Source organism: Prionailurus viverrinus, chromosome B3 (assembly GCF_022837055.1).
Source record: "Prionailurus viverrinus isolate Anna chromosome B3, UM_Priviv_1.0, whole genome shotgun sequence".
NCBI lineage: Eukaryota > Metazoa > Chordata > Mammalia > Carnivora > Felidae > Prionailurus > Prionailurus viverrinus.
In genome coordinates, this window is record NC_062566.1 from 65,142,298 (window position 1) to 65,168,907 (window position 26,610).

Genomic DNA, 26,610 nt, shown 5'->3' on the forward strand with positions numbered 1-26,610 from the left:
TCCATAAGCTAACCATTACATATGTTTCCAAAGCACAAACTCTACTTTAAAAACATTTTTTTTTTACTGCCAGGTTACTAAAGCAAAACAAAACAAAACAAAAAGCTATGTGTGACTTTACCACACGTATGTAAATTAAAACTAAAAAAAAACCTGTATTAAGCAGACAAGAATCTGGCCAAAATACAAAGAATGTGTCACAACCAAGAAAGCAAAAATTAAAAACAACACCAACTACACATCACATACATAGTCTACTTCTCTCGATCACTATATTAGGGGTTTGTTGGAACTAAGGGATTAATTCACATTTGCAGCTGAACAAGTTCCCAAACCAGAAAAAGCTCTAGGAAGACAGGGTAGGAAGTGGGGGAAGGGTGGTCTTTGTGATCTCAAACTCTTTCTCACCATCTCCACCACCTCCACCTCTGCCTCAATGCGCAGGTGATAGAGGAAGGTGGCCAGGTCCTTCTTCATCTGAATACTATTGTCTTCTAACTGGGCTACTGTGAAGATCCGTATGCTGCATTTTCGCCACACCTGAGAAATTACCATACAGAAATGGAAAGTGAGAGGCAAGAAGGCAAAAAAAATAATTATTTCCTAAAACGCAAGCCATTTTTTGTTTTAGACAACCTTGCTGTAGTATCAGGGTATTTGTTTCCAGTTTCTTACTTGCTAAATTATGGTACTGGGGCAAAAGCTTGACTAAGAAACACATTTAAAACATTTTAAAGAAGTTCTTAATTTCCTAACAAGAAAAAAACTGGCAAAAGATGATATGATACCTTAAGAGGGTGGTGTATTCAGGTAGAATACTGATGGTACCACAGAGACTATAATAGCTAACTATTTTTTTTTTTAAGTTTTTTTTTTTTGAATGTTTATTTATTTTTGAAGGGGAGAGAGAGACAGAGAGAGAGAGAGAGACACAGAGTGTGAGCAGGGGAGGAGCAGACAGAAAGGGAGACACAGAATCCATAGTGGGCTCCAGGCTCTGAGCTGTTAGCATCGAGCCTGACGCAGGGCTCGAACTCTCCGTGAGATCATGACCTGGGCCAAAGTTGGACGCTTAACCGACTGAACCACCCAGGTGCCCCTTACTATTTTTAATTTCAGTTTAATTAGTCTTACCAAAGGATGAGCATATATATGTTTATTTTTTTATTTTTGAGAGAGAGAAAAAAAAGTGCAAGTGGGGGAAGGACAGAGAGAGGGGGACAGAGGATCCGAAGCGGGCTCCGCACTGACAGCAGAGAGCCCCATGTGGGCCCCCAACTCACAGTGAGATCGTGACCTAAGCCAAAGTTGGATGCTTAACTGCCTGAGCCACCCAGTCTCCCTGAGCATGTATATGAGATACACACACACCCATACATCTTTATGTAGGTTTCCAGTATTTGAGAGACTTTGGTATTTTTTTTTTTAACAGATGTGTTCATTTGTTAATGTTTTTCCAGCAGCTCATATGGAACTTTATTAATTTGCTGAATTTCATGTGGAAATAGGTAGGTACCAACTACAAAACCATTTCTCATAAGGTTGAAACTGGGATCATGGGAAAGCTAAGAATAATCCCCAACTTTTCTGATCCTAAGCCCCAACACTATAGAATCAAAGAGGAAGGATCTGTCTAGTGAACCAGGACAAAACTTAATTAAGGGAGATAGACTTTTTTCAAAAAGTGTCTAAAATACCTTGTGCTGTTTAAGTAGGAATGGTAAGAGCATGAGCATCCCCCCATCATGCACAATCCACCACACATCAATGTTGCCCTCAGAAAACTGCTCCACGTTGCTGGGAAAGAAGGAGATGTTTTTAGCCACCAGCAGGGCCAGATGGGCAGCAGTTGTCACTCGAACTGTGCCTAGGGAGAAAACAGAATCAGGATCAACAGAGAGGCCTGCCTTGCTTCCCACCATGTCAGATTGTTTATTTATTTTGAGAGAGAGAGAGAGCAAGAGAGAGAGCACAGGGGAGGGGCAGAGAGGGACAGAGAGAGAATCCTAAGCAGGCTTTGAGCTACCAGTGCAGAGCCTGACATGGGGCCTGATCTAATGAACTATGAGATCATGACCTGAGCCAAAATCAAGAGTCAGCTGCTTAACTGACTGAGCCACCCAAGTGCCCCAAGGATAATGCTTTTTTTTACACTTTTTTTTAAAGTTTATTTATTTTGAGAGAGAGAGAGAGAGAGAGAGAGAGAGAGAGAGAGAGAGCATGAGTGGGGGAGGGGCAGAGAACGAGGGAGAGAGAGAATCCCAAGCAGGCTCCGCACTCTCAGCACAAAGCCTGACATGGGGCTTGATCCCACGAACCGTGAGATCATGACCTGAACGGCAACCAAGAGGTGGACACTTAACTAAGCCAAGCAGGTGCCCTTACTTTTTTTTTTTTTTTTACACTTCTTTAAGCAAGGTGTTCTGTTTACATAGTAGGTTATACCTCATCGAGCAACAACAATCATTGAGAAAAACCTGAATAACACAATTAGATTCAGAACCATGATTTATGTTACTAGATATATTCTGATCACTACATTTCTGGGGAGGAGGCAGGATATGTGAATTTTGGAGATTTTGATTAAAGATGATCCTTCCAATTCCTGTGAGAATGTCAATGATAGGAGATCGTAAGTGAAAATATGGCAATTTCAGTAATAACTCCCAACATAATACATGACAGAGATAAACAATTCATGAACATAAGGTAAAGGTGGAGGGGTGAGTAGAGTAAGGTTATTACTGTTAGCAGTCATTTAGGTGCCCTTATAATACTCTGCTTCAACAATGGCACAGTCTCCACTTTAGGAGGCTATGGGGTGGGGTTAAGGTAACAGGGATATAGGTCTATCCCCTCTTTGGGCCCTCAGGATAAAATGAAAAGTGTTCTGTACCAATAAAAGTCTTCCAAGCTCGAGCATCTTCACTCTGGCGCCAGCCATTAGGCCATCCCATCACCACGGTGTTGTGCTTCATGCCCCCAAGGCCACATGACTGGATGAGGTGGGAAATGCCCTCTCTCAGCTTGGCCGCCACCACCAGCTGGCAGAACCCTTTCACCTTCTCTGCCTCCATTAGATGCTTTATGGTCTGGAAAAGAGAACCTCAACACTGAATTGCTTCACACTGAACCTTTTTATTTATTACTCTTCTCCTTATTATATTCTCCTCCTCTTTAACAAACTCTGCATAAGACCATATCTCCTACAGAAACGTCCAAAAAGTTAAAATTAATCCGATGGAATTTCATTATCCTTTGCCTTTTTCTCTAAGTGCTTACTACATATACTGCTGGTTGACTATAGGGAGTTTCTACCTTTTCCTTCTCTGTAACATACAAGACAAATCAAGAACAGGGGTTTGACAAAGCGAATATTCAATACTCTTTCTTAACCGACTAGGGTGAGTGTAAACATGATCTCCTTCTTTCCTCAATTGCCGTGATACCCTGACTCATATTACTAGAAATTCAATCTGATGATTCAGTTTCACTTAAGAATTTTGTTTTCTTTTCAGGTATGTTTTATTTTTGGTTTCTCTTATTTCTGTATCTTTTTTGATATTTTAAAAATGATTATTGATGACACTTGTCTTTGCTTTACTATTACTTATTCAGGCCAATTTGGAGATAATATTTCATTTACTTTTACTCTGCTCTCCTGGTGGAAAGGTGAAGGGAAAAATGGTGCAGAAAGAAGAAATGATTTTCCCAAAGGCACAGATTATATCAGTGGTGTAGCTAGGGTAATATAAGCAAGGTCTCTTGATTTCCAATCCTGTGCTTTTTATTTATATTTATCATCCTGCACTAATGCTTCTTCATTATTTCTAGTTTTTAGGGTTTCAAAGTGTTCCAAAATGCAACCCAGTAAAATTTTTGAAATGTAATTGAACATCTGTCCAAACAACAGGGTTGGTTCTATCAATTATAATAAGCATTAGAGTGAAAACTGCTTTCTTCTTTAAGGAGAGCTTATACTTGGCAAGTTAACCAGAAGTAAAGCAAAGGAATCTTGCTCACAATACCATGTAGACTGCTAAGGAGGAAAAAAAGTTGTTTACCGCTCTTCGTTGTCACCAGATTGAGCAGAACCATCTCCACAGTTCAAGGGACAGACTTATTTAAAGGACCTCTCTGAGGCCTGACTCAACCAATGTTTGGAAATAGTGCTCAGCCTTAATAATCTTAAGAGTTTGGTAGTGCTTTTTATTTTTATTTATTTATTTTTAAATGTTTATTTTGAAGGGGGGAGGGGCAGAGAGAGAGAGAGAGAGAGAGGGAGAGAGAGAATCCTAAGCAGGCTCCATGCTGTCAGCATAGAGCCCGATGATCTCTTGAACCCTGAGATCATGACCTGAGCCAAAATCAAGAGCTGGATGCTTAACTGACTGAACCACCGGGTGCCCCAGTAGTGCTCTCTAAATGGAAAGAATAAATTACTGTTTTCTGGTTCATCTTATTATTTGGGAGAATATGATTGTTCGAAAGCAAGCACCAAGAAGGAAACAACCTGGATCACTCAGGAAAGGGATTAATTTAGAAATACAACATCTTATAACTTTACATCACAAAACCATAAGCTACATTCCACTAAGTCAGTAGGCCTTGACTCTTTCTTACCTGCTCAGCAGCTAGAGCTTCCCCGTAGTTCTCCAGGAAGTTCCCCACGATAACAGAGCCCACAATAGTGAGGCCCTTTCCTGCTTTAAGCTGTGAAGCAAAGGTGAGGAGGCGAGGATGCTTGACGTGTAAGTCTTCATCTAGTTTCAGCAATACAAGCAACTGAGGCCTGTAAAGAGGTTGGCAGGAGGGGGGGTGGGGAAGGAGAAAAGACTTTCGGTTTGGGGAACAGAATGAGGATTCTAGCATTTACTTGAGGAGATCTGGATAAAACATGTAACTGGGCAGAAGGGCGAGATTAAAGGAAAGGAAAGGACAGGATGAGGGTATAGTGATTTTGAATCCTGTATCACTGCAGTATCACTGCAGATTGATCAATCTGCAACAAACAATAAAAATGGTAGAAGTCTAGATCAGACACCACAAGAAGAAAAGGGAATCAAGATGAAGGATTTGGAATTGTTCAAAACAGATATATTACACCAGTTCTTTGAGCCGCCTCAATTCATTATCCTGTCATCCTGAACCACACGGTTGGGTGTGCTAACCATGTGCCAAACACCACACCACTAGGCTCTGTTGATTTCTTTACCTCCAGTTTTTAGTGTGTGGAGGTCCTTCCTCCAGCCGAAGCAAAGCAAATCGGGCTGCACTGAGGGACAGCCCACGGATTCCATCACCCCATTCTTTCTCCGCTCTGGGAGAAAAAAAGAAAAGAGTAGAGACAGATTTAAACTACAGGAAGTACAATTTCAAAACATAAAGTTTATTTTTTCTTTATCTAAAAGTAACATATGCACAAGACAGAAAATTAAAACTCATAATAACTAAATGCTCTTTATTAACATAATGAACCCGCTATAAGCAGATCCGCACTGCCCTTCAGTGATGGACTGCACTGCACAATAAATAGTTCAAAATAAAGGCTGGAAGGATCACTCATTTGTCCTTCTATGTACCTGTTAAAAGCAATAATGTAAAATAGCCATTTGGAGAATAAAATGACTGCAGACCCAAAGTTCAATTTACTCTGAAAATAATGGAGAGAAAGCGAAACTCAATGTGATCTTCTGAACCAGAGTGTTATTTACTCCTAATTTTTGGAAACTGTTACTGAAGTCTTAGTTGTTACAGTTTTTCAGAATTAACTTCTTTTTCATTTCAAAAACAATACCTTGACTGAGGCGATAAGCAAAAGTATTTATATTTGTGTTATACTTTCATACTTATCATTATTATTTCGACATGTCCTTTTAGTTATTTTTTTTCACTGATCTGTTCATATTTTCTCAATAGGTTCCCCTTGTTGTATCTGTAAGCTTGTGTCTTGTAAGACGGCTAGGAGAGTCGGGGATACAAAATTTAGTTACAGATGAATGAGGTTATCTGGATCCTCAATGCAATTTCCATTGGGCTGGCTCTAACCAAACTAGTTGATGTGGATACTTTTATCAGTAATCAAGGTCACATCCACAAACTCACCCTTGGTACTCGATGTACTTGTAGATCATACCAGCTATCACCATAGCTACAATAGCGTAATACCAGGAAGAAATGAACATCAGAGCCAGACAGATACTCATTCCCATGAAAGAGAGGGCCCTAGAAAATTCAAAACAAAAACACAAATGAAAAAAGTGCTTTCCTAAGCAACTAAAAAAGACGCCTATGCTAGAGGTGCTTCTCAAACTGGTGAGAAATTGTTATTAATTTTTTAATTCTAATATATTGCAGAGTGAACTTTTGTAAAATGCAATAAAAAGGATTTGTTAGAAAAATTACTATATGCCTGGATGCTATGACAATGTCAAATTACTATAAAAGTTTCTAAATGATTTTTCTCAATTTTTATAGTTGTTTTATTGTGGCCTGCGCTGAGGCCCAAACCATCCTTTGTGCTGATGTGTCCCATTGCTGGAAAAACATATAAATAACCATGATTCAACAAAAGTTATCTGTAGTTGTGAGGATAATTAATACCTACTAGGTGAAACAGGGATGGGGCATATAGTCAGAATTATTAACGTGATGATCTCTAACAAAAGTATTTCATGTAGATATTGATCTTTACCTTATGAATGTTTATTAGCATACGTGTAGAACCCACTGAAGGAAAGCTGGTGTTAGTTTTCTTACTTTACATAAGAGAAACATGGCAGAGAATGATAAAATGCTTGTTTTAAGCAAATAGATTAGGTGAACAATCATGTTTATTGCAGTTCTTCTGTGTACAGAATGAACTTCTTAGCTCTATGATGAATCTCAAAGAATGAGCAGGAGAGCTCAATCTGGAAAGATTAGGCTCCAGTAAAAACAGGATAAAGAGAAAACAAAAGCAAAATAGTAACACAAAAAAGTTCACAGTGAACTTCTGATTAAGGTTAAAGCTAGAAATTGGATTAGAGGCGATAAAATCAGTGAGGATCTAATTTTCTGCCAGATAAAGGTCACATTACTGCTCATCACTGGTAAGTAAAGCCAGGAAAGGGTCAAAGAAAAAACAAAGAGGAATATAGCAACAGGTCCCTATGGGACCTATTAGAGAATCTTTAGCCATGACAGAAAAGAAATGAGGAAGAGATGGGATGGCAGCGAAAAGCGTAATGACTCCTTTAGGACTGAGGAGATGCCAACACAGCAGCAGCAGCTGTAGTGACGTTTCCACTGAGAGTTTCACCACGTAGCAGGCACTGTGCTGAGCACTTCAGATCATCCCAAAGCAACCCTGTGGGATACGTAATACTATCAGTCCCATTCTACAAATGAATAAACTTGAATTCTGTGTGGTTATGTGCTTTGTTAAAAGTTACAAAGCTATGAAACAGTAGAGCTGACATTAAGCTAAGGTCATCTGAAGCTATAGCTCGTGCTCTTACCTGCTAAATGACACTGTCAAAAGAGAGTTCGAGAATGAAAACGGATGACAGTATGAGAATAAAGATATAAAGGGATGAAGTCCAGTGCTTAGCTAAGAGGTAAACAGAAAACAGATCTGCAAAGGGTAGGTTGGTTTAACCTGAAGAATGCAGCAGGCTGGAAATATTTATTTCATAGTTTTGATCTTTATCCTCAAGTGGGTGTTAGAAGTTATAAAGTGACCTATGAAGAAAACATGGTAGGATGATGGAAATTCAGGTAAGCACTGCAAGTCGCAACAGTATGGAATGGCTGACCAAGAAAAATTATATTGACAACCCAGAATCTCCTAGTTTCCTAGTTCAATGATGGGTTCTCTCCCAATGTGGGAAGAAGAAGAAAAAGAGCAGACTTACCAGTGGTAGTAGCGAAACCGGGGTCTCCAGTTGGGTGTTCGAAGTAATGTTTGCAAGGCACATGCCAAGTTCACAAAGAGGTAACACATGAGGAAAAACCTGGCAGATTAAACACAGTAAGAGGCATGAATATTACTGTAAAATGATTCTTCAAGGGTTATTTTATTTTTTTGAGTTTATTTATTAATTTTTGAGAGAGAGAGGGAGACAAGAGAATCCCAAGAAGGCTCCATGCTGTCAGCATGAAGCTCAATGTGGGGCTGGAACCTATGAACTGTGAGATCAGACCCTAAGCCAAAACCAAGAGTCAGATGCTCAACTGACTAAGCCACCGGGCATTATTTTAAATGGAGACCTTTGTTGTATTTAAGCCTCTGTTCTAGCCCACTAGCCCCTGGTTAAGACTAGGATGTAGAGAAACTCAAACTTCTCCCCACAAACTTGCTCATTTTCCTGTGTTCTCCTTCAGTGAAGACACAACCACTCTTTACCCAGTTGTTCTTGGAAAAATCCCAGTGTCCTCTTTGTTACGCATCCTTGTTCCAAATTGACTTATCAAGTCCTGTGGATTCTACCTATTTACACATTTCTAAACCTTTTCCTTCCTTCCCATCTCTATTACTATTATCTTTGTTCAGGCTTTCATTTATTCCTTGCTGGATTAGTTAAATAAGCTTCCAGTTAGCATTCATTCCCAGCTCAATTTTAGCCTCCTTCACACTTATCTTTTATACCAAATTGATCATTCTAAACCATAAATATGGCCATTCTCTTCTCAAAGGATCATTCCCTCCCTCCAGGTAAAAGTTCTGGGTCTTTTGTGACCTGGCTCTACCTACTTCTCTGCTCAGCTAGCTCACAACAGGCACCCTCCATTCTATTAAGCCAAACTACTTTCAATCCTCACATGTGCTACATTATCTCATTCCTCAGTTCCTTCACACACATTCCATGCCTGGGACATCTCACTATTCAGTTGCTGAGTTAATCACCAGTCCTCCTTCAAGATGCAAGTAGTAAACCTTTCTTGAGTCTCAGTCCACTTAGGTGCCTCCCTTTAGAGTTCTTATGACGCTGTTCACCTTTACCACAGTTCTCATCACACTGTACAAAGATCACTGGTCTCTTTATCTATCATCAGTTTCTTAGGATTGTGTCATTCACCTCTGTATTCCTACCATGCTGCCCAGTGCCAGGTAGGTATTAAGTCAACACTAAGTCCCAGCTAAAGGATCCAACCTAACAGTAGCAGTAAAAACTACAACTAGTTGATGATGAATCACAAAGGAAGGAAAAGAACTTTTCAAGTTATACAGGTAGGAAGAAACCATGACAATTTATAAAAGCCTTACACGAAACTTCTTAGCAATATATACTATTTAGGTGAAGTTATACCAGTACTTGGCTCACTCTTTTACCACAACTGTTATACACCTGATGGAAATCAACATGTATTATGTATCATTTAAGCAAGAAAAAGTGAAGAGAGGAACTAGCTCTTACATAGAAAGAATTGGGGCCACAAGATCCAGGGAGGCGATAAGAATTCCCAGCTCTGCAATGGCGGCAGTTAGAAGTAAAGCCCAGGTAGGTTCCCCATTGGCTTTGCTGTGACCAAAAACCTGTACAGAGAAGGTAAATATCAGACACAGGAATGTGGGAAGTGTTTGAGTCAATGCTCCCTGATTCCTCCATGTTACAGTTTCAGATATATGAAAGATGATGGTGTTAACGACTGTTGATATTTCGGGGTGCCTGGGTGGCTCAGTCGGTTGAGCATCCTACTGTGGCTTGCTGCTGTCAGCACGCAGAGCCTGATTTGGATCCTCTGTTCCCCCCTCCCCTCTCCCTGTCCCTCTCCTGCTTACGCTCTCTCTCTAAAAAAAAAAAAAAAAAAACAAAACAAAAACCCCAAACCCAAACTCCCAACTGTGATATTTTTATTTTTTTTTATTTTTTATTATTTTTTAATTTTTTTTTCAACGTTTATTTATTTTTGGGACAGAGAGAGACAGAGCATGAATGGGGGAGGGGCAGAGAGAGAGGGAGACACAGAATCGGAAACAGGCTCCAGGCTCTGAGCCATCAGCCCAGAGCCCGACGAGGGGCTCGAACTCACGGACCGCAAGATCGTGACCTGGCTGAAGTCGGACGCTTAACTGACTGCGCCACCCAGGCGCCCCTAACTGTGATATTTTTAAAAATACCTTTACCCACTCACATATAAACTCATCCCTCATAGAGATTTAGAGTGTTTTGTACTAAAAACCCAGGTCTTCGTATTATATGCTCTAATAATTCGTAAGCATATGAAGATGACAGTTTCTCATAAAATCTGAGAAAAAAAGAAGAGGGCATGGGAAAGATCACTCACCCTCAGAAAGGGTATGATGTTATCCTTGGCTATAGCCTGGAGCAGCCTTGGTGCACCTGTGAGACTCTGAAGTCCAGCCCCACATGTGGAGAAGAAGGAGCCAATAACAATCACCCATGGGGATGGCCAAGATAAGGTACCCACCACCAGATTACCTTTCACAGCATCCCCAAACCTGGGAGAGAAATAAGAGTGGGGAAATTTAACTGGGAAGTAACTACAGACTGAAAGCCTAGAAAAGTATCACCCATTTTTTTTCTATTTATAATTTTTAGAGAACTGAATGGAGGTAGACATGAAAATTAAGAAATGTAAAGGTGGGTAGATTTGATCAAAAGGCTAATTATTAACCTATATTAAGAAAATAACCTGAAGAGCCAGAAAATAAGCTAAGCTTCAATTATAGCTTTTCCCTTCAAAATATCAAAATATCTGCTCTTTGCAGAAAAGTTGGAAAAATACAAAAAATAAAAAGCAGGGAGGAAATACATCATGATAACATAACTGGTAATATTTAGCACACTTTGTACATTGTAGTCTCTTTACTATGTTTTTTAAAATATAGAGGAGATCACACTATACCTATAATTCCATATTCTTTTTAAACTTACATTTTCCTATGTCATGAAAAGCTCTTTATGAATGAAAATCTTAGTGGTTTTAATAATATTGCATCATAATTTACACAGTCCATTCCTCTAGTGTTATTTTGTATTATAGAAAATACTGTGATTAACATCTTTGTGCACATATCTTCATTCGCACTTCAGGTTTTTTTTTCCTTATGGCAGATTTCTAAGAGGTAGTCATTGCAATAAAAAGGATGAAATCGCATTTCAATATCTTAAAATATTTCAAAATCACTATCTAACTGCTTTCCAGAAAGGTTATAATAAATTTTATTCCCACTGGAAGTATATGAAGGTTTAAGTTTTATAGCATGTATCTATTTCACACCAGCCTTATATTAAAATTTTAAAAGTCAATGCTAATTTGATGGGTGAAACATGGCATCTCATCTGTTTATTTTTGGTTTCAACCATTTTTATTAAGAATCACACACAAAAAGTAATGTGCAAAAAACAAATGTACATTTCAATAAATTTTCACAAACCATCTATGTAGCTACTATCAAGTCAAGAAATAGAAAACTGCCAGAACCCCAGTCTCTCTTATGCCCACTTGCTATCACTAGCCCTTCCCCCATCACTATCCTGTTAATACTATGTAGTTTTACCTGTTTTTAAACTTTAAATAAGTGAAACACAATATATGTGTTTTGTGCTTGGTTTCTTTCACTTAACTTTCTGAAATTCATCCTTTTGTGTGGGTGTATATATAGCTGTGGCTTATTTATTTTCATTGCTCTGATTTCCCACTGCATGAATACATAACTTATCCATTCTACTACTGATGACGTGTGAACTATATCCAGATTTTGACTATTAGTAACAATACTGCTGTGAGAATTCTTGTGCATGATTCTTAACGCACATGTGCATGAATTTCTGTTGGATCTACCTAGCAGTGGAAGTGCCAGGTCATAAGGTACATGCATGTTCAACTTTAGGAGACAATGACCAACAGTTTTCCAAAGTGGTATTCCAGCTTATACTTTCAATACTTTTTATATTATGGTGTAATTTACCAAATCTCTACGAACCCATATATTTTCAGTGACAATAGTATAGTAATAGTAAACTGTGCTACTTATTTTTGTCAGTAATATGTATATATTATTTACTGGGGTTCCTGTCCTAAAAGAACTCAATCTAGTCAGGGAGAGTGATATGAAAAGCTACAATACATATATATGGTAAGTGTAATACTGTAGTGGCTAAACAAGGAGGGGAGTGGGTATCTCTGCTGGGTAAGTATGAGAAAGCTTCACAGGACAGAAGACATTTAGTCTAGTCTTCAAGGATTCATGTGGCTGCCAGGCGGGAGTTACCCATTCTAAGCAAAGGAAACTGCACAAATGTGTGGCTGGATGGGAATCTGAAACAAGGCATATTTAACTTCAAGTTATGGCTAGAGCACGTAGACTTTATGAGGGAATGATGGGAGATGACATAAGAAAAAGGTAAACAGGGCCGGACTGAAGTAATGGGCTTGGCAGGCTGTGAAGCAGGAAGGTTTGTATGATCTCATTTTGTATTGTAGAAAAATCATTCTGGTGGCAGCATGGAAGAAGGATTAGAAGGTGATAAAACTGAAAGAGAGGTAATTACAATAATCCAGGAAAAAGATCCTGAAGGTCTGTGCAAAGGGATGGGGATAAAGACCGAAAAGGAGATCTATTAAGATGAAAGGTGGAATTCACAGGGCTTAGAAACCAACTGGATGAGGGAACTGGGGAAAGTCTAGGATGGCACCTACATTTCTGTTTTGAGAAAGGGTGAATGGTGAGGCTTGTAATTCCTCCAGACGGGGAAAATGGGAAGAGATCTAGCAGATTTAGGGGAAAGATTTTTCTAAGAATCTCTTACAAAAACTTGTTTTTTGCTCATAGGTGTGAGGAAAGGAAAAACACCCAGCAGCCTTCATGAACGAAATGAAGAAAATTCCAAGATTTTATTTAGAATGCTAAACAGACACATACTTATATCTCATAGAAGAGATGCTAGAAAGAGATGCTAGAGACACTTCAAAGTTTTTGTTCTGTTTGTTTTTTTAACGTGCTTTCCTCTACTTTTGGTCTTAGTTTTCCAACAGCTTTTAATGTACTACAGACAAGTCCTTGTTATTCAGACAAATTCACTACTTCATGAAAGAGCTATATTCATGGCATCTCACTTATTTATAACAATGTAACTAGTACTTATTATTCACTAACCTTTTTGGGAACTATATACATATATTTTCTAATTGTTAGTCACGATATAAACCTCAGGTTAGGTTTTGAGTTTATGACCATCTTGGGGGCAGTGATCTGATATACTGGAAGACAGACACACAAATATTACAAAGAAATCAACTACTCACTTGTCTCTGAGAACAACACCTTCAATACAGGCACCAAAAAGGACAACATTGCTTAAATCTACCATACTGAGAGTCAAGGAAACTGACCTCTGACCCTCTGAAATAGTAAGCAGACACACAGGGTATTTCTTCTATTAGTAAAATTAGTTGGTAGATTCACTACTGTAAATTTTTCCTTGAATTTTAGAGATGAGGTGGGTAGATTAGCTAGTGAGAAATAAGCTGATAGAAAGCAGACATCTTTATTACTAGGATAAAAATATCGATGGCCCTCATTCCACAGATGTGCCTATGACTAAAACTCAAATTGGATTCATGACAAGGATACAGACAAAGGAGGTGGTCAGGATGGCGAGAATAGTGCCAATGGGAATAGACTTTTGAGCATCTTTCAGATCTCCAGATCTGTTTGATCCAGCCATGATACCTTTAGAGAAAGAAAAAAGAACAAGTTAATTTCTTAGTTCCTGGACACTTTGATATTCATACTGATACCAAAGACTGGTATCTGAGAAGCCTGGGTCTTAAGGAAAATCACTCTCTGGGTCTGATAACTTCTAAAATAGATAACAGCCCTTCTGCTTACCTGTGACAGAAGGAAAGAAGATCCCCACCAGAAGAGTAAAAGAGGTGGTGATGTCAACAAGGACATACTCATGGTTTAAGCTGCCCAAGACATCAGAAGATTTGGCTGAGGGCTTTTCAATGATCTCTCCCTTTGGTAGGTAATTACTCCAAAGATTCTCTGTAGAGGGAAGAAAAAGGTATATAAGCAACAGAAGTATGGAAAGAAGGTAATTCATTTTCTACCTAAACAACATTCTAAATCAGATTCCTCATTTCTAGTGTTTGAAGGTATGTTTGTTTCTACATGAACACATGTATATATTACATAATAAAACACAAATAAAAACCTAATGCTCTTTCTCAAATGGTTCAAATGTAATATGACAAAAGGCTTTGGTACATACAAATACAGTTAAATTTACAAATGCAAATTAGTAAAAGTTAATCAGACTAAAGATGGGTGCCCCGCAAAGCCTATTTTCTAAAAATTAGTAATCAATGCTATTTCTAACACCTTAGTATAAACCTGCTTACATGCAAAGAAATTGTGGACCAAACATTTAAGACAGAAGTCACTTAAGCAAAGAGCTTCAGAAATCGGGCTGAGTTAGGAAAACACACATGTGCATGTGGGGACACTGAAATAGTTCCATTCTAGCTGTCACTGTGGGAAGAACATTGGCAACTTTACAGTAACACAGAATATTTTATTACTTTATCCCAGTTCAAAAAGCGATTGGCTTAGCTCTGCTCTCTAAAGGTGGGAAATTTTAACAGAAAACACCGCAAGGAGTCCTGAAAAAGGAGACGTTCACTAACAGAAAAGCAGAGAGAAGCTGAATTAGGAACTGTGTGCTGAGCTTAAGCAGGGAAGTGATACAATGGCAGTGAGGCGTCATGGACAATATAAGAGTCTAAGATTGAAAGGCCCACTTTCCTCAGAAACAAATAAAAAACTTGTTCAAATACCTCCTAACTTACCTGTAATGACACCACTAGCCAATCCAGGAATGCCCTGGATTGAAGTGACATTATTGTGAACAAAGTATTCATCACAGGTGGCATTGAAAAACTGACTTGAGTTACAGAAGAAGCCCCATAACCTTGATGGTACTGTCATGTTGTTAATTTCCTTGGTCTTAGAGCAAATATCAATGTGTCTTGATGAAAGGGTGCGGTTACCCAGCATGCAGACCCTAAGTGAAAAGAGAGAGAAAGATGAAGCAAGGGGGCAAAAACGTTTAAGAAAAGAAGATAGGTTAGAAATGGGTTAGTAAATTAGATTAGCAAAGTTAAAAACAAAACAAAACAAAACACCTCATCTCTAAGAGCTTTTACTGTCATGGATGGGAAAAGAACTAACATTTATTGACTCATTCTGTAAATGGGGATTTAAATTTTCTGCAATTTAATCCTCACAGCCACCTTACAAAATATGCATGAGTATTTCCATGCTGTGGATGGAGGAACTGAAGTTTAGGGAGATAACGCAGTCTACTCCAGTGGTAGTGACAGAATTCAAATACAAAAACTATCTGAAGACACAGTACTTACTCATCTTCCAAATTTTCTAGGTTATTAACCAATTGTTAGGCCTAAAAGAATCCCAGAGTCCTTTTGTTCTTCTGACAAAAAAAATTTTCCCCTATTTTTTTGGCCTAGAAAAGCCTTATGTTCCTAAAAACCCCTTTGAAAATGTTCTGCTAAAGGTCAAACTTTCTGGCTACCGTTTTGAGAAAAACAGCTTGGCTGAAATAGAAGGCACATCCCACTATGGCCTAAGAGAAAACTATTTTTGAACATAAGCCTAGACCCAGTGGGAGTGAGGGTATTTAAGGATATTACAAATAATAACTGCTGATTTTATTTTTTTCTTTAACCCGGAGCTATAAATATGAACAAAAGAACAATACACCCACAGTTAAAGTAACTCTCAAGAGGAACAAAGCAACTTTTCAAATCTGCAAAATGACAGCATTACATGCATAATGAGCCATGTACCCATTACTCAGCTTCGATAACTCAACACTGCACAGTCTGGTTTAGTGTTCCTCTAGGGAATTCTGTCTTGTTTTGCTGGAATATTTTAAAGAAAATACCACACATCGTGACCTTTTACCACCAAAAGAGAGAAGAATCAAAGAAGAACTTAAGGCAAAGTGGAATTTCTCAAGTGAAGACATCCAGTAGCCTTCAGTACTTTCGGCTAGTTGTAGCCCATAAATGAGCAGACTAAAAACTGATGATGGAATTTATCACTGACATCATTTAGCATAGTAGAAGAAATACTGCACCAGGAGTTAGGAAATCAAAGTGTTCATGTTTGTGCTCTGCCATTAACTAACTTTTGGGCAAGTCATTTAATCTCTATGGATCTGTCTTTTCATCTTGAAACAACTATTTTTCTGTAATCAGGTTTAATGAACATAGGACTGATAAGTTTGATACCTGATAATCCAGATGCTTCTTAAAGACAATCTCTGTAGCAAGATTACAAACACTCAGTGCTGGTTAGTCCCTATGCCACTAGTCAAACAGAGAACAGGTGACCTGGGAGTCACCTATCTGTACAAATCCATTGCTACTTCAAAAAATATACTTTAATGTACTTGTACTACTTATGGTAAGGAATACAATCTCTCTAGAGAGATATATATGCAAATGTGACATGTATTCCTCTTTATTTTATAAGTAGAAAGTCTGCTATGATATTAACAGCAAAATAAAAAGGGTAATTACAAATATTTAAATAGGAGCTAAGGTTTCTTTGACTCTCTTGATATTTCATTAATAACAGGAATCCAACTTTTGAATACTTTACAAAGCTTGCTGGTAATAACTGTATTATTTGTAAAGCTCTTCATGAATAGTTTAAGCAAGCACAACCATTATAAGGAGGTTTTAAAACAAAACTCAGTATCTACATCCAAATGATGGTTACAGCTGCCAGTTCTATGCCTGGGACATAAGGAAGAGGATTGACATGACATTGTTTGCGGGGAGGCTTCCTGCCTAGATGCTAACTGAGCTTATCCACAAGTGAAATCTCAGGGACACTGTGAAATTGTACTTGAAGTGGTCACATCACCAGATATTGTCAATGACTACCCAGTAATGATGGCCGGTAAGAGGCAGACACGTACGGGAAGTGTGGAGGGGCAAAAGAAGACTTGATGGCTCCAGCATAGATGGCCAAGATGGACACAATGACACAGGCCAGGAAAAGTGAGGCAAACTTGTTCACATAGCGCACACCGATGAATACCACCAATACCATGAGAACCAAGAACGCGGTGCCATAGACACGCATGTTATTTAGCATGGCTGCTGATTCCTTGAGTGCATCATCGCTACGAAAGATGGCAGCTCGGGGGACAATATATACCTGTTAAGTGAAAGAAGTAGAAAATGAGGTCATTTTATAGTCATCAAGTAAAAGGGCTGTTGTAATTTGCATTTATTTTCACAAAGTAAAGAAAAGCTAAGATAGAAAATGACTGGAGACTTAACCTATTCCTGCAAAAACTGGATAGCATTGATCTTTTTTTTTTTTTTTAAGGCTACATGTTGTTCTGAATATCTGCATTTCCCAAAGGAAACAGCAAAGAATGCATTAATAATTTATTCGAAGGGTTATGTAAAATAATTATAATGATTACCTTAGGTCCTACCTTATTATTCCTACTTACCTATCATTTTAAACAGTAAAAAAAAAAAAATAATAATAATCCAGTGAATAAAGAAATGAAAAACATTTTATTTTTGGGGGATAAAGATATGACAAAAGATAAACTTTACTTTTTCCCTGTTAGTGTGTCTTGCCTCACGACTTCCACTTTTTGGTGAGGTGGGTAGGGTGTTAGTAAATGGGTGGAAGGGAAGCAGTAGGCAGGCAGTGGATACTTTCAACCATTCTGACTTATACTCACAACAGGAAGTCAATGACTAGTTAACAGTGAATCACTTGTTTGATTCTACAGCGGATCTCTCAGAAGTTTTGCTACCAAACAACAAAATAAATCCAAATCTCTATCTTTTCTACACTGTAGAACACAATTAAGCCATTACTCACCAGAAAAATTTCAATGGCACCAAGGATATACATGGCTGCTGCAAATGTGGTACCAAGATAAAAGCAGAGGCCAACAGCCCCACCAAACTCTGGGCCCAGGGCCCGGGAAATCATAAAGTATGAGCCTCCAGCTAAAAGACAAAACAGAATGTAAGCAGGATAAAGAAAGTACACTGGTAAGAAGAATGTAAACAAAGTCATAAATAAGAAGAATAAATGCTTCAAGCTTTTGAAAACTCTCAATGTTCTGATAAAAAGTATATTTGCTAACGGGAAATAAAGGATAAAACCTTTCTAATATACTGCATAGCTAATGCTCCACACCAACTAGTTCAACTTGTCAACTTGTCATTAGATAAATATCAAGGAATATTTACTACAGGCATGAGATAGCCCCATAATATATATCCTAACTAAAAGAAGATAGGAATGTGATACAAATTAAGACTTCTGGCTTAGAACATGATGAGATTTTTTTCCTTTTTATTTTAATTGAAGTATGGTTGACTTTAATAAATGGTATAGTACAACATCATAATGGTTCGACAATTCTGTACATTAAGCACACCATAGTAAGTGCAGTTACCATCTGTCACCATACAATGTTACTGCAATATTATTGAGTGTATTCCCTATGCTGTATTTTTCATCCCCATGACTTATTTATTTTATAACCGCAAGTTTGTAACTCTTATTCCCTCCCTCTCACTTATTTTGCTCATCCCTCTACTCTTCTTTTCCTGGACAACCACTAGTTTGTTCTTTGTATTTATGAGTCTCTGTTTTTGTTTGTCTGTTTATTTTTTTATTTGGATTCCACATATAAGTAAAATCATATAGCATCTGTCTTTCTCGGACTTATTTCATTTGCATGAGTGGATCTCTAGGTCCACCTGTGTTGTTGCAAATGGCAAGATTTCATTCTTTTTGATGGATGAATAATATTCTATTTTGTGTGTATGTGTCCACAACTTCTGTATTCATTCATCTATTGATGAACACTTAGGTTGCTTCCATGTCTTGGTTATTGTAAATAATACAGCAATATACATAAGGGCACCTATATCTTTTTGATCTAGTGTTTTCATTTTCTTTGGGTAAATACCCAGAAATGAAATTACTGGATTATATGGTATTTCTACTTTTAATTTTTTGAAGAACTTCCATACTGTTTTCCAAAGTGGCTGTATCAGATTCTATTCCCACCAACAGTGAGTGAGATTCCCCTAGGTTAGGACATAAAGAGACTTAATGTATTCTAAAGTCAAAGAGTGTGAATGCCTATGACCAACAGACTAAATACTATTCTGTTCCTTGGAAGTTTGCACCTCTGGCTTCACAGCATAAACATACAGTAATTGTTGACAATCCCTGAAATGCAGTCTTAGCCAACTGACCTGGCACCACTCCATTAGTGGCAATGGCACTCATGGAGATAGCAGTCAACATTGTCTGTAAAGGAAGTGAAAGGAGAAGACTGTTACTGTTATAAAGATGACATTTCTGTACTATCTTCCCATCTGTGGAATTCAGAGCACTGTTTGAATAATTAACTCTACATACTTTATGGACGGAGTTGGATGTCATACCTAATAGCATGGAAATATGATGTGGTTCAACTCATTGCACTAGTCAAATTATTATCATCTTGAGTATTCTGTTAAAATGGTTCTATGTCATAATCAGTAGGTTAGGGGCTAGTAGAAACCCCTGATCTCACCCTGGTCTCCTAGTTAACTTGGAAAACAGACTGGAAACTGACTAAGGACTAGATATTACAAGAACAATATTCAGTAAGGAAGGGAACCACTGAAGACTTCTGAACTAATAAAAACTGTATTTTGAAAACATTGCCTGGGAGCAACAGAGTATAGAATGGACTGCAGACAGGGAGCAGATGAAGACAGAGTGACTTGTTAATAGGCTATTACAGTTCAGTGAAAAAACAGGAATATAAAGGAAGGGTTGTAGGTAAGAGATTTCAGAGGGAGACTTGATTGACACTGGTAGCTGATTAGATGTGAGAGGTAACCAAGGAGCCAAACATGACCTTGAAGTTTTAAGACTAAGAAAACAAAAAGGGGGGGGGGGGGAAGGTAGTACTGTTAATTTTAATTTATTAATGATAGGAACTATCTCTGCTTATCCTGCTTTGTATGTACTCAGTGAGCCTAATGCACAAGGAGGGTATAATAATGATAGTAATGAAAGAGGTCAGCAGGTAACAGAACAAAAAAATACATTTTTTATAATAATCAACTTATAATGCATAAGAGGAGTTTAAATTCAAGGAAGATCAGAATGTTTTCAGTACAGTGGGGAGAGGACCTGGAAAACACACCTGAATTTCTAGGGAAGGGAGAACAGATGAGACTTGAAAACAAAACAAACGCCCCTCACCCTAAACAACAATCCATTTTGTTCCTCCATACTATACTGGAGTAGTGCGGCATCATTTTCTATCACAACTTTGGTGCCATCAATACAAGTGGTTTGTATTCTGAATTCTTTGAAGTCAAGGACTACATCTCCTACTCCCTCCAGAAAGAAGTCTTCCTTTGTAATTTCTAGTACATCATATTATAGATCTAAGCAGTGAAGAGTGGGCCGTAAATAACTGAAAATCCTTCAGATTTTAATATCAAAATAATCTCTCCTTTTGAGATCATGAGTCTTCCCCTACTAGCCTTTGTTTTATTCTCAAACAAGTCAAGTGCATATAATCTTGAGCTCTTGCAACGTTCCAGGTGATTTCTAAGAGCCAACTCAGGACTTACACAGCAGCAGCAGATAAGGACGATTGCGAAGGCCTGAAGAACGCCAGCCGTGCCCACAACCCATGTAAGGCGTAGAAACAAGATCACTCCAAAAATATTTTGTAGACAGGGGAGGTAGACACCCATGAAAGTACCCATTTGAGGGGTCTGGAAAGAAAGTTGACAAAAGAAAAATTATATAGTCATCTAGAAGCCATGCTTTTATCCCTTTACTTGTGTATAAAAACTTGCTCCCAACTACCATATTAATTATTAGGCAGAGATAATCAGAATATCCTAGAAGAGGCACATATAAAATCTCCATCTAATAAATGTCAATCACCATACTTTTTAATAGTCCTAGAACTATACATTTTTACTTTACACAGGTCCCCACATGTTTTTACGTAAGTATTTGACCACAATCCCCCCCTTTTAAAATGTTCTGTAGTTTGAAACTATCAGCTTTCCCTTTTCATCTAAACTGAATAATGACTTGATGGAATTCCTTTAGAATGTGGTATAAATCTTTCATAGTAGCTGGTAAATACAGTTGGTAAAATGAAGATCTGAGGGTCATTTCATTCCTGAACAACCAGGAAGCTACCTTGTTCCGTATTTTCATTTTGAGAAAAACTGAAATGTAGTCTTTGAAAAACCCAACCACTTCACCTCAGAGAGATGGCATCAGCAGATGGGCGTGGACACTCCTCTTCTGAAGTGCTATTTCCTCTCCCTGCAACGGTCTACTCCCAACCAGGCTCACTGTCTCACATTGGTTAGGTCTCTGCTCAAATATCACCATCAGAAGGGCTTTCCCTGACTAACCTCTCTCCAACAGTAACCCCTTCTGCCCTGGCTTTCTTGCTGGCCAGTTGCAGTCTCTCTAGCCTGCCTTAAAAAAAATTAATTACTGAAGTATAGTTGACACACACTGTTACACTGGTTCAGGCGTACAACATAGTGATCTGCAAGTCTCTGCCTATGATATGCCACAAGTGTAGCTACTATCTGTCCTTGCTTATATTTTTGTTAGAGCATTTATCACCATGTAATATACAGTTTAACAACTATCTCTTCATACCAGAATTCAGGCTGCATGAGAGCAGGACGTTGTAGGTTCTCTTTTTGCTATGACCCCGGTGCCCAGAACAGTGCCTGGCTTAAAGCAAGCATTCAATAGTTATGGAGCACAGAGTGATGCCCTGGATAGTTCCTCCTTTCTTATATATGGGACTCTTTTTATTTATCATTGTTATCCTAAGGCCTCACCTTGGTGGGCTTCTTTTTCCCCTCAGTGATGTTCTCTGCCTCTTCATGTTCCTTCGCTCCTTGTGTCAGATTAGTATAATTGGCCATACGGTTGAGGAGAGAAGATACCTTTGGTCTTGTGTCCATTTCTTCCTATAAAGTCGTAAACATGGAAGAAATGAGTAATGAAGAGCACTGGAAGCATAAGCATCAAAATGGCCCATGTATCAGAAAATTGCAAATTAAATAAAATATTTCACAGATAAATATTTTAAGACAATTCATCAGTGAGGCTTTATTTTCCTCCCAAGGTAAAATATCACTTAATCAGGGCTACATGAATCCTTATAAGATTCTTAAGTGAAAAGCTTTAGGATTCTTTCTAATAGCTTAACTTTACAGTAAAAACAAAATCACACTGGCCCCTACAGACAGCTGTAACCTTGTAAAAAATGTTGGTAATATTATCTTTAACTACAGTGCCCTTTCTTTAGGCTACCAACATTCTAACAAAATTTATGGCTATTATTTATTGCAGCACATACAGATAGCTCATTAAAAACTTTTGTGACTGAGGGGCACCTGGGTGGCTCAGTGAGTTAAGGGTCTGACTCTTGATTTCAGCTCAGGTCATAATCTCGTGGTTTGTGAGATCGAGCCCTACATCGAACCAGCTTGAGATTCTCTCTCCCTCTCTCTCTGCCCCTCCCTGTCTCGTGCACACAGCTGTGTTCTCTCTCAAAAATAAACAAACATTAAAAGAAAAAAACCTTTTGTGACTGAAATAAATATTCACCACAGATCTTTTCTTCAAGTAAGCTGAAAGAAAATATCATTTAAAAGATAAGTATGCTGAGAGAACTAACATTCACATCACTGTCCAAAGCCAGAAACAAAGGCAGTGCGGGACTAAAGTAGGTTCCTTTCAAGAACCTGCCTGCAGACGCCGTCAGAGTCTGTAGGGTCTCAGGTTAAGACCTACAAGGTCCTCTTAATCTAGCAGCCTACTTCCTACACTGATTTTTGATTTAGTAGTTCTAAGGTAAGTGATAGTCCTCCCAAACACAGATTGAAAAACTCACTATTTTACACTTTGTAGATAATGCAAATATTCACATCCTAGCTGAATTAGATAGCAAGGTCCCCCATATTGAGGAAGAATGTCAACATTCTTCCTCAATACTCAGAAATTTGATTTAATGGTACTTATTAGTGATCATTAGATTACATAAATAAATCAACTATAATGACAAGTTATCATAAGTATTATACTTTAACAATTAATTCTTAAAAGTATCCAGGCTGTACTGTTTTAAAACTAAATGGGATAGAAAACAGCGATCTTGAAATCTCTATTCCTGAAATCTCAGCCCTAGTCTTCTCCCAAATATTACCTCAAAGAGTGCCAGGTTTTTATCAAAATATTCATCTCCTTCTTCATAATTGGAATTATTGAGATAAGCATTTCGAGCTTTCTTATTATGCCCATCATCTGGAAAAAAAAAAAAGGAAACCAAGTCAGTTTCTTAGTGGTATTAAAGAAGTATCAGCACCAAATAACTTCATGTTGCCTCTGTATTAACAGAACCCATTTTCATATTCAAACTACTTTATTTTTTTATTTTGAGAGACAGCATAAGTGGAGCAGGGAAGGAGCAGGGGTGAGGGTGGGGGTGGGACAAAGGATATGAAGAGGGCTCTGTGCTGACAGCGGAGAGCCCAGTGCAGGGCTTAAACTCACAAACTGTGAGATCATGACCTAAGCCAAAGTGAGACGTTCAACTGAATGAGCCACCCAAGCACTCCTCATATTCAAACTTTAATCTGACAGTGGGAGAACTCAATTAGCGTTGCTTGGAGAATGTGGCTCCCTCTAGAAAAGGAGCAAAAATAAATTTCTAAGAGGTAAACATAGGTCATTGCTTTTCTTAATACAAAGGCCTCTGGACACACTATTCTTTTAGGATTCTAACCTACAGAGACCCTACACTTAAAGTCACCCAAATCTAAAATAAAATTTTTTAAAAAAGTACTTATTGAGTCCTTAGTATATAATACCTTTATACACTATTGCTGTTGAACAATGGCAGCAAAAGGCCTCTACTTACAGATGTCCAACCTTTTATAAATGATATTAGGTAAAAAAACAAAAAAACAACAAAAAAAAATGACATTAGGTCATGTAACCAAGAATTATTTTTGTACAAACTCCTGCCACATATTTTTTTTCATCCCACGAGCATTTGGTGAACCAGCTATAAAGAAAAAAAAAGAGAGAGAGAGAGAGAGATAAAGAGACTGGGTTCCCTAACACAGTAAAGTTTGTGTTGTATCCTTAGCTTTGGTTCTGTATTGTGTAAGAGTTATATAATTATAATCACCTTGTAGGAGAGAGAGAAAATAAAAAAATATATAAATGTCATTAAGAACTAAGACTTTATTGATAAAATAGACACTAATATAAAACTTAAAGAAATTAATTTAAAGTCCTATAACCTTAAATGTAAGTTTGGGAAACAGTCAACAAGCTATGAAAATAACTGGATCATGTCAAAGGACAGAAAAGCCAACCTGATGGGATCCCTAATGGCCAAAAATGGGATAATATGAGCACTAAAAATAAATAATGCAATGAATTGAAAAGTAAGTATGTGAAATATCCAATATATTAAAAAAAAAAAACTAGTCACCTTTGCAAGTTACAAGAAAACAATATATATGAAAAACAATAAATGGAAAGAATCAAGCAATTATCTTGCCTTTCCTGTACCAACTATATTTCTAGGTAATGAAAAAGTTAAAGAAAATTTCTTCATTATAGAAACATTCTAGCTAATCAATGTGGAATTTAAAAAACAAAACAAACAAGCATAGGGAAAAAAAAAACAGACAAACCAAGAAACAGACTCTTAACTACAGAGAATTGGTGGTTACCACAGGGGAGCTGGGTAGAGGGATGGGTGAAAACAGACGAAGGGGATTAAGAGTACACTCATCATGGGGTGCCTCAGTGGCTCAGTCATTAAGGGTTCAACTCTTGATCTCAGCTCAGGTCATGGTCTCATGGTTTGTGAGATCAAGCCCTGCACTGGCCTCTGCGTTCACGGAGTCTTTCTCTCTCTCTCTCAAAATAAATAAATAAACTTAACAATTAAAAAAAAAAAAGTACACTCATCATGATGAGAATTGAGTAATGCACAGAACTGCTGAATCACTATACTGATTCACCTGAATCTAATATAACACTGTATGTTAACTGAAATTTAAATTAAAAAAAAATTTTAATGCAGATGGATTAGGAAAAAAAACCACCCATTTTCAACCCCTAATGAAATAATGGATCTAGGCAATCATCATCAATGGTTGCTAAAACCATTAGATGAAAGGCTAAGACATAACTTTATAATGGATGGATCAGGGTGATCTGGAACTCAATGATCAATATTAACATTGCTTGTTAAAAGTGGATGACACAAACCCCTACTGTAATACAATAAAAAGTACCCTGTGCAACCTATGATGTATTCTTACCAAAAGAATGGAAGTTGAATCTAATCAAGCTTCTTAAATCTATCAGTTCACAAAAACAAAACAAACAAAACAAACAAAACAAAGCAGAGGAGGAACATGCTAAACATCACCACAAAGATGAGGCAATCACCAAATTCAGAATGTGAGAAATTCTACATGACAAATAATCTGACTTATTCAATAAATAAATGGCATAAACTAAGAAAGCAGAATTCATAATTTGAGACTTAAAATGACATACCAACCAAGTACAAGGTGTGAAACTTGTTAGAATCCTGACTCTAATCAAATGTAGAAAACAAAAACAAAAACAACAAAAAACCCCAAAAAAACCCACCTTTGAAACAGATAAATTTAAACTTTTTTAAAGTAAATAAAATCATGTGATGTCTGGAATTTTAAGATATTCCAGGAAAAAATTAAGTGGGGATTGAAAACAGATTCTCAACATTGTTGAAACTGAGTGATGGCTTCATGGAGGTTCACTATCCTATTCTATTTACTTTTCTATATCGTTGGAAATTTCCACAATAAAAAGTTACTAAAAAAACAACAACAAAACAAAACAGAAAAATGATAGCGTGGAGGAGCCTGCTTCGGATTCTCTGTCTCCCTCTCTCTCCATTCCTTCTCTGTTGTGCACACGGTTTTTTTCTCTCAAAATAAACATTAAGGAAAAAAAAAAAAAAGAAAATGTAATTCTTTTCTTCTAATGGTTCCGGAAAATTCTAAAGAGAGAATGACACAGCTTAAAATTATCACCGCTTTTAAGTAATCCATTTATTCAGTTAATTCAGTAAGCATTTATTAGGTTTTTAAAAAAATATTTATTTTGGGAGAGAGATAGTGTGCATGAGTGGGGAAGGCGCAGACAGAGAGGGAGAGAATCCCAAGCAGGTTTTGCGCTGAGGGCATAGCCCGATGTGGGGTTCGAACTCATGAAGCCTGAGATCATGACCTGAGCCGAAATCAAGAGCTGGACGTTCAACCGACTTGTACCACCCAGGCACCCCACATTTATTAAGTTTTTATGATGTGCCGGGCACTGTTCTAGGTCCTGGTGATACAGCAATAGACAGAGCAGTTAAAGATGTTGCTTTCGGGGCGCCTGGGTGGCGCAGTCGGTTAAGCGTCCGGCTTCAGCCAGGTCACGATCTTGCCGTCTGTGAGTTCGAGCCC

General features: G+C 37.9%; 1 protein-coding gene across 4 annotated transcripts in view; it reads right to left on the reverse strand.

Annotated features, from left to right (window-relative positions):
• SLC12A6 (solute carrier family 12 member 6) overlaps nucleotides 1–26,610 on the reverse strand; it is an 87,622-nt gene that overhangs the window by 2,946 nt on the left and 58,066 nt on the right. For 3 of the 4 annotated variants that reach the window (XM_047861705.1, XM_047861704.1, XM_047861706.1), the window contains 19 exons: nucleotides 23,295–23,392; nucleotides 21,922–22,053; nucleotides 20,671–20,817; nucleotides 19,291–19,345; nucleotides 17,894–18,024; nucleotides 16,965–17,206; nucleotides 14,803–15,017; nucleotides 13,841–13,999; nucleotides 13,583–13,681; nucleotides 13,255–13,312; nucleotides 10,270–10,444; nucleotides 9,399–9,517; nucleotides 7,896–7,994; nucleotides 6,106–6,225; nucleotides 5,216–5,320; nucleotides 4,624–4,792; nucleotides 2,897–3,092; nucleotides 1,698–1,867; nucleotides 409–540 (listed from right to left, as the gene is read on the reverse strand). In XM_047861705.1, the coding sequence (XP_047717661.1) occupies nucleotides 409–540; nucleotides 1,698–1,867; nucleotides 2,897–3,092; nucleotides 4,624–4,792; nucleotides 5,216–5,320; nucleotides 6,106–6,225; nucleotides 7,896–7,994; nucleotides 9,399–9,517; nucleotides 10,270–10,444; nucleotides 13,255–13,312; nucleotides 13,583–13,681; nucleotides 13,841–13,999; nucleotides 14,803–15,017; nucleotides 16,965–17,206; nucleotides 17,894–18,024; nucleotides 19,291–19,345; nucleotides 20,671–20,817; nucleotides 21,922–22,053; nucleotides 23,295–23,392 (2,621 nt within the window). The remainder of the gene's footprint in view (nucleotides 1–408; nucleotides 541–1,697; nucleotides 1,868–2,896; nucleotides 3,093–4,623; nucleotides 4,793–5,215; nucleotides 5,321–6,105; nucleotides 6,226–7,895; nucleotides 7,995–9,398; nucleotides 9,518–10,269; nucleotides 10,445–13,254; nucleotides 13,313–13,582; nucleotides 13,682–13,840; nucleotides 14,000–14,802; nucleotides 15,018–16,964; nucleotides 17,207–17,893; nucleotides 18,025–19,290; nucleotides 19,346–20,670; nucleotides 20,818–21,921; nucleotides 22,054–23,294; nucleotides 23,393–26,610) is intronic. The other variant, XR_007152806.1, reaches the window with a different exon arrangement.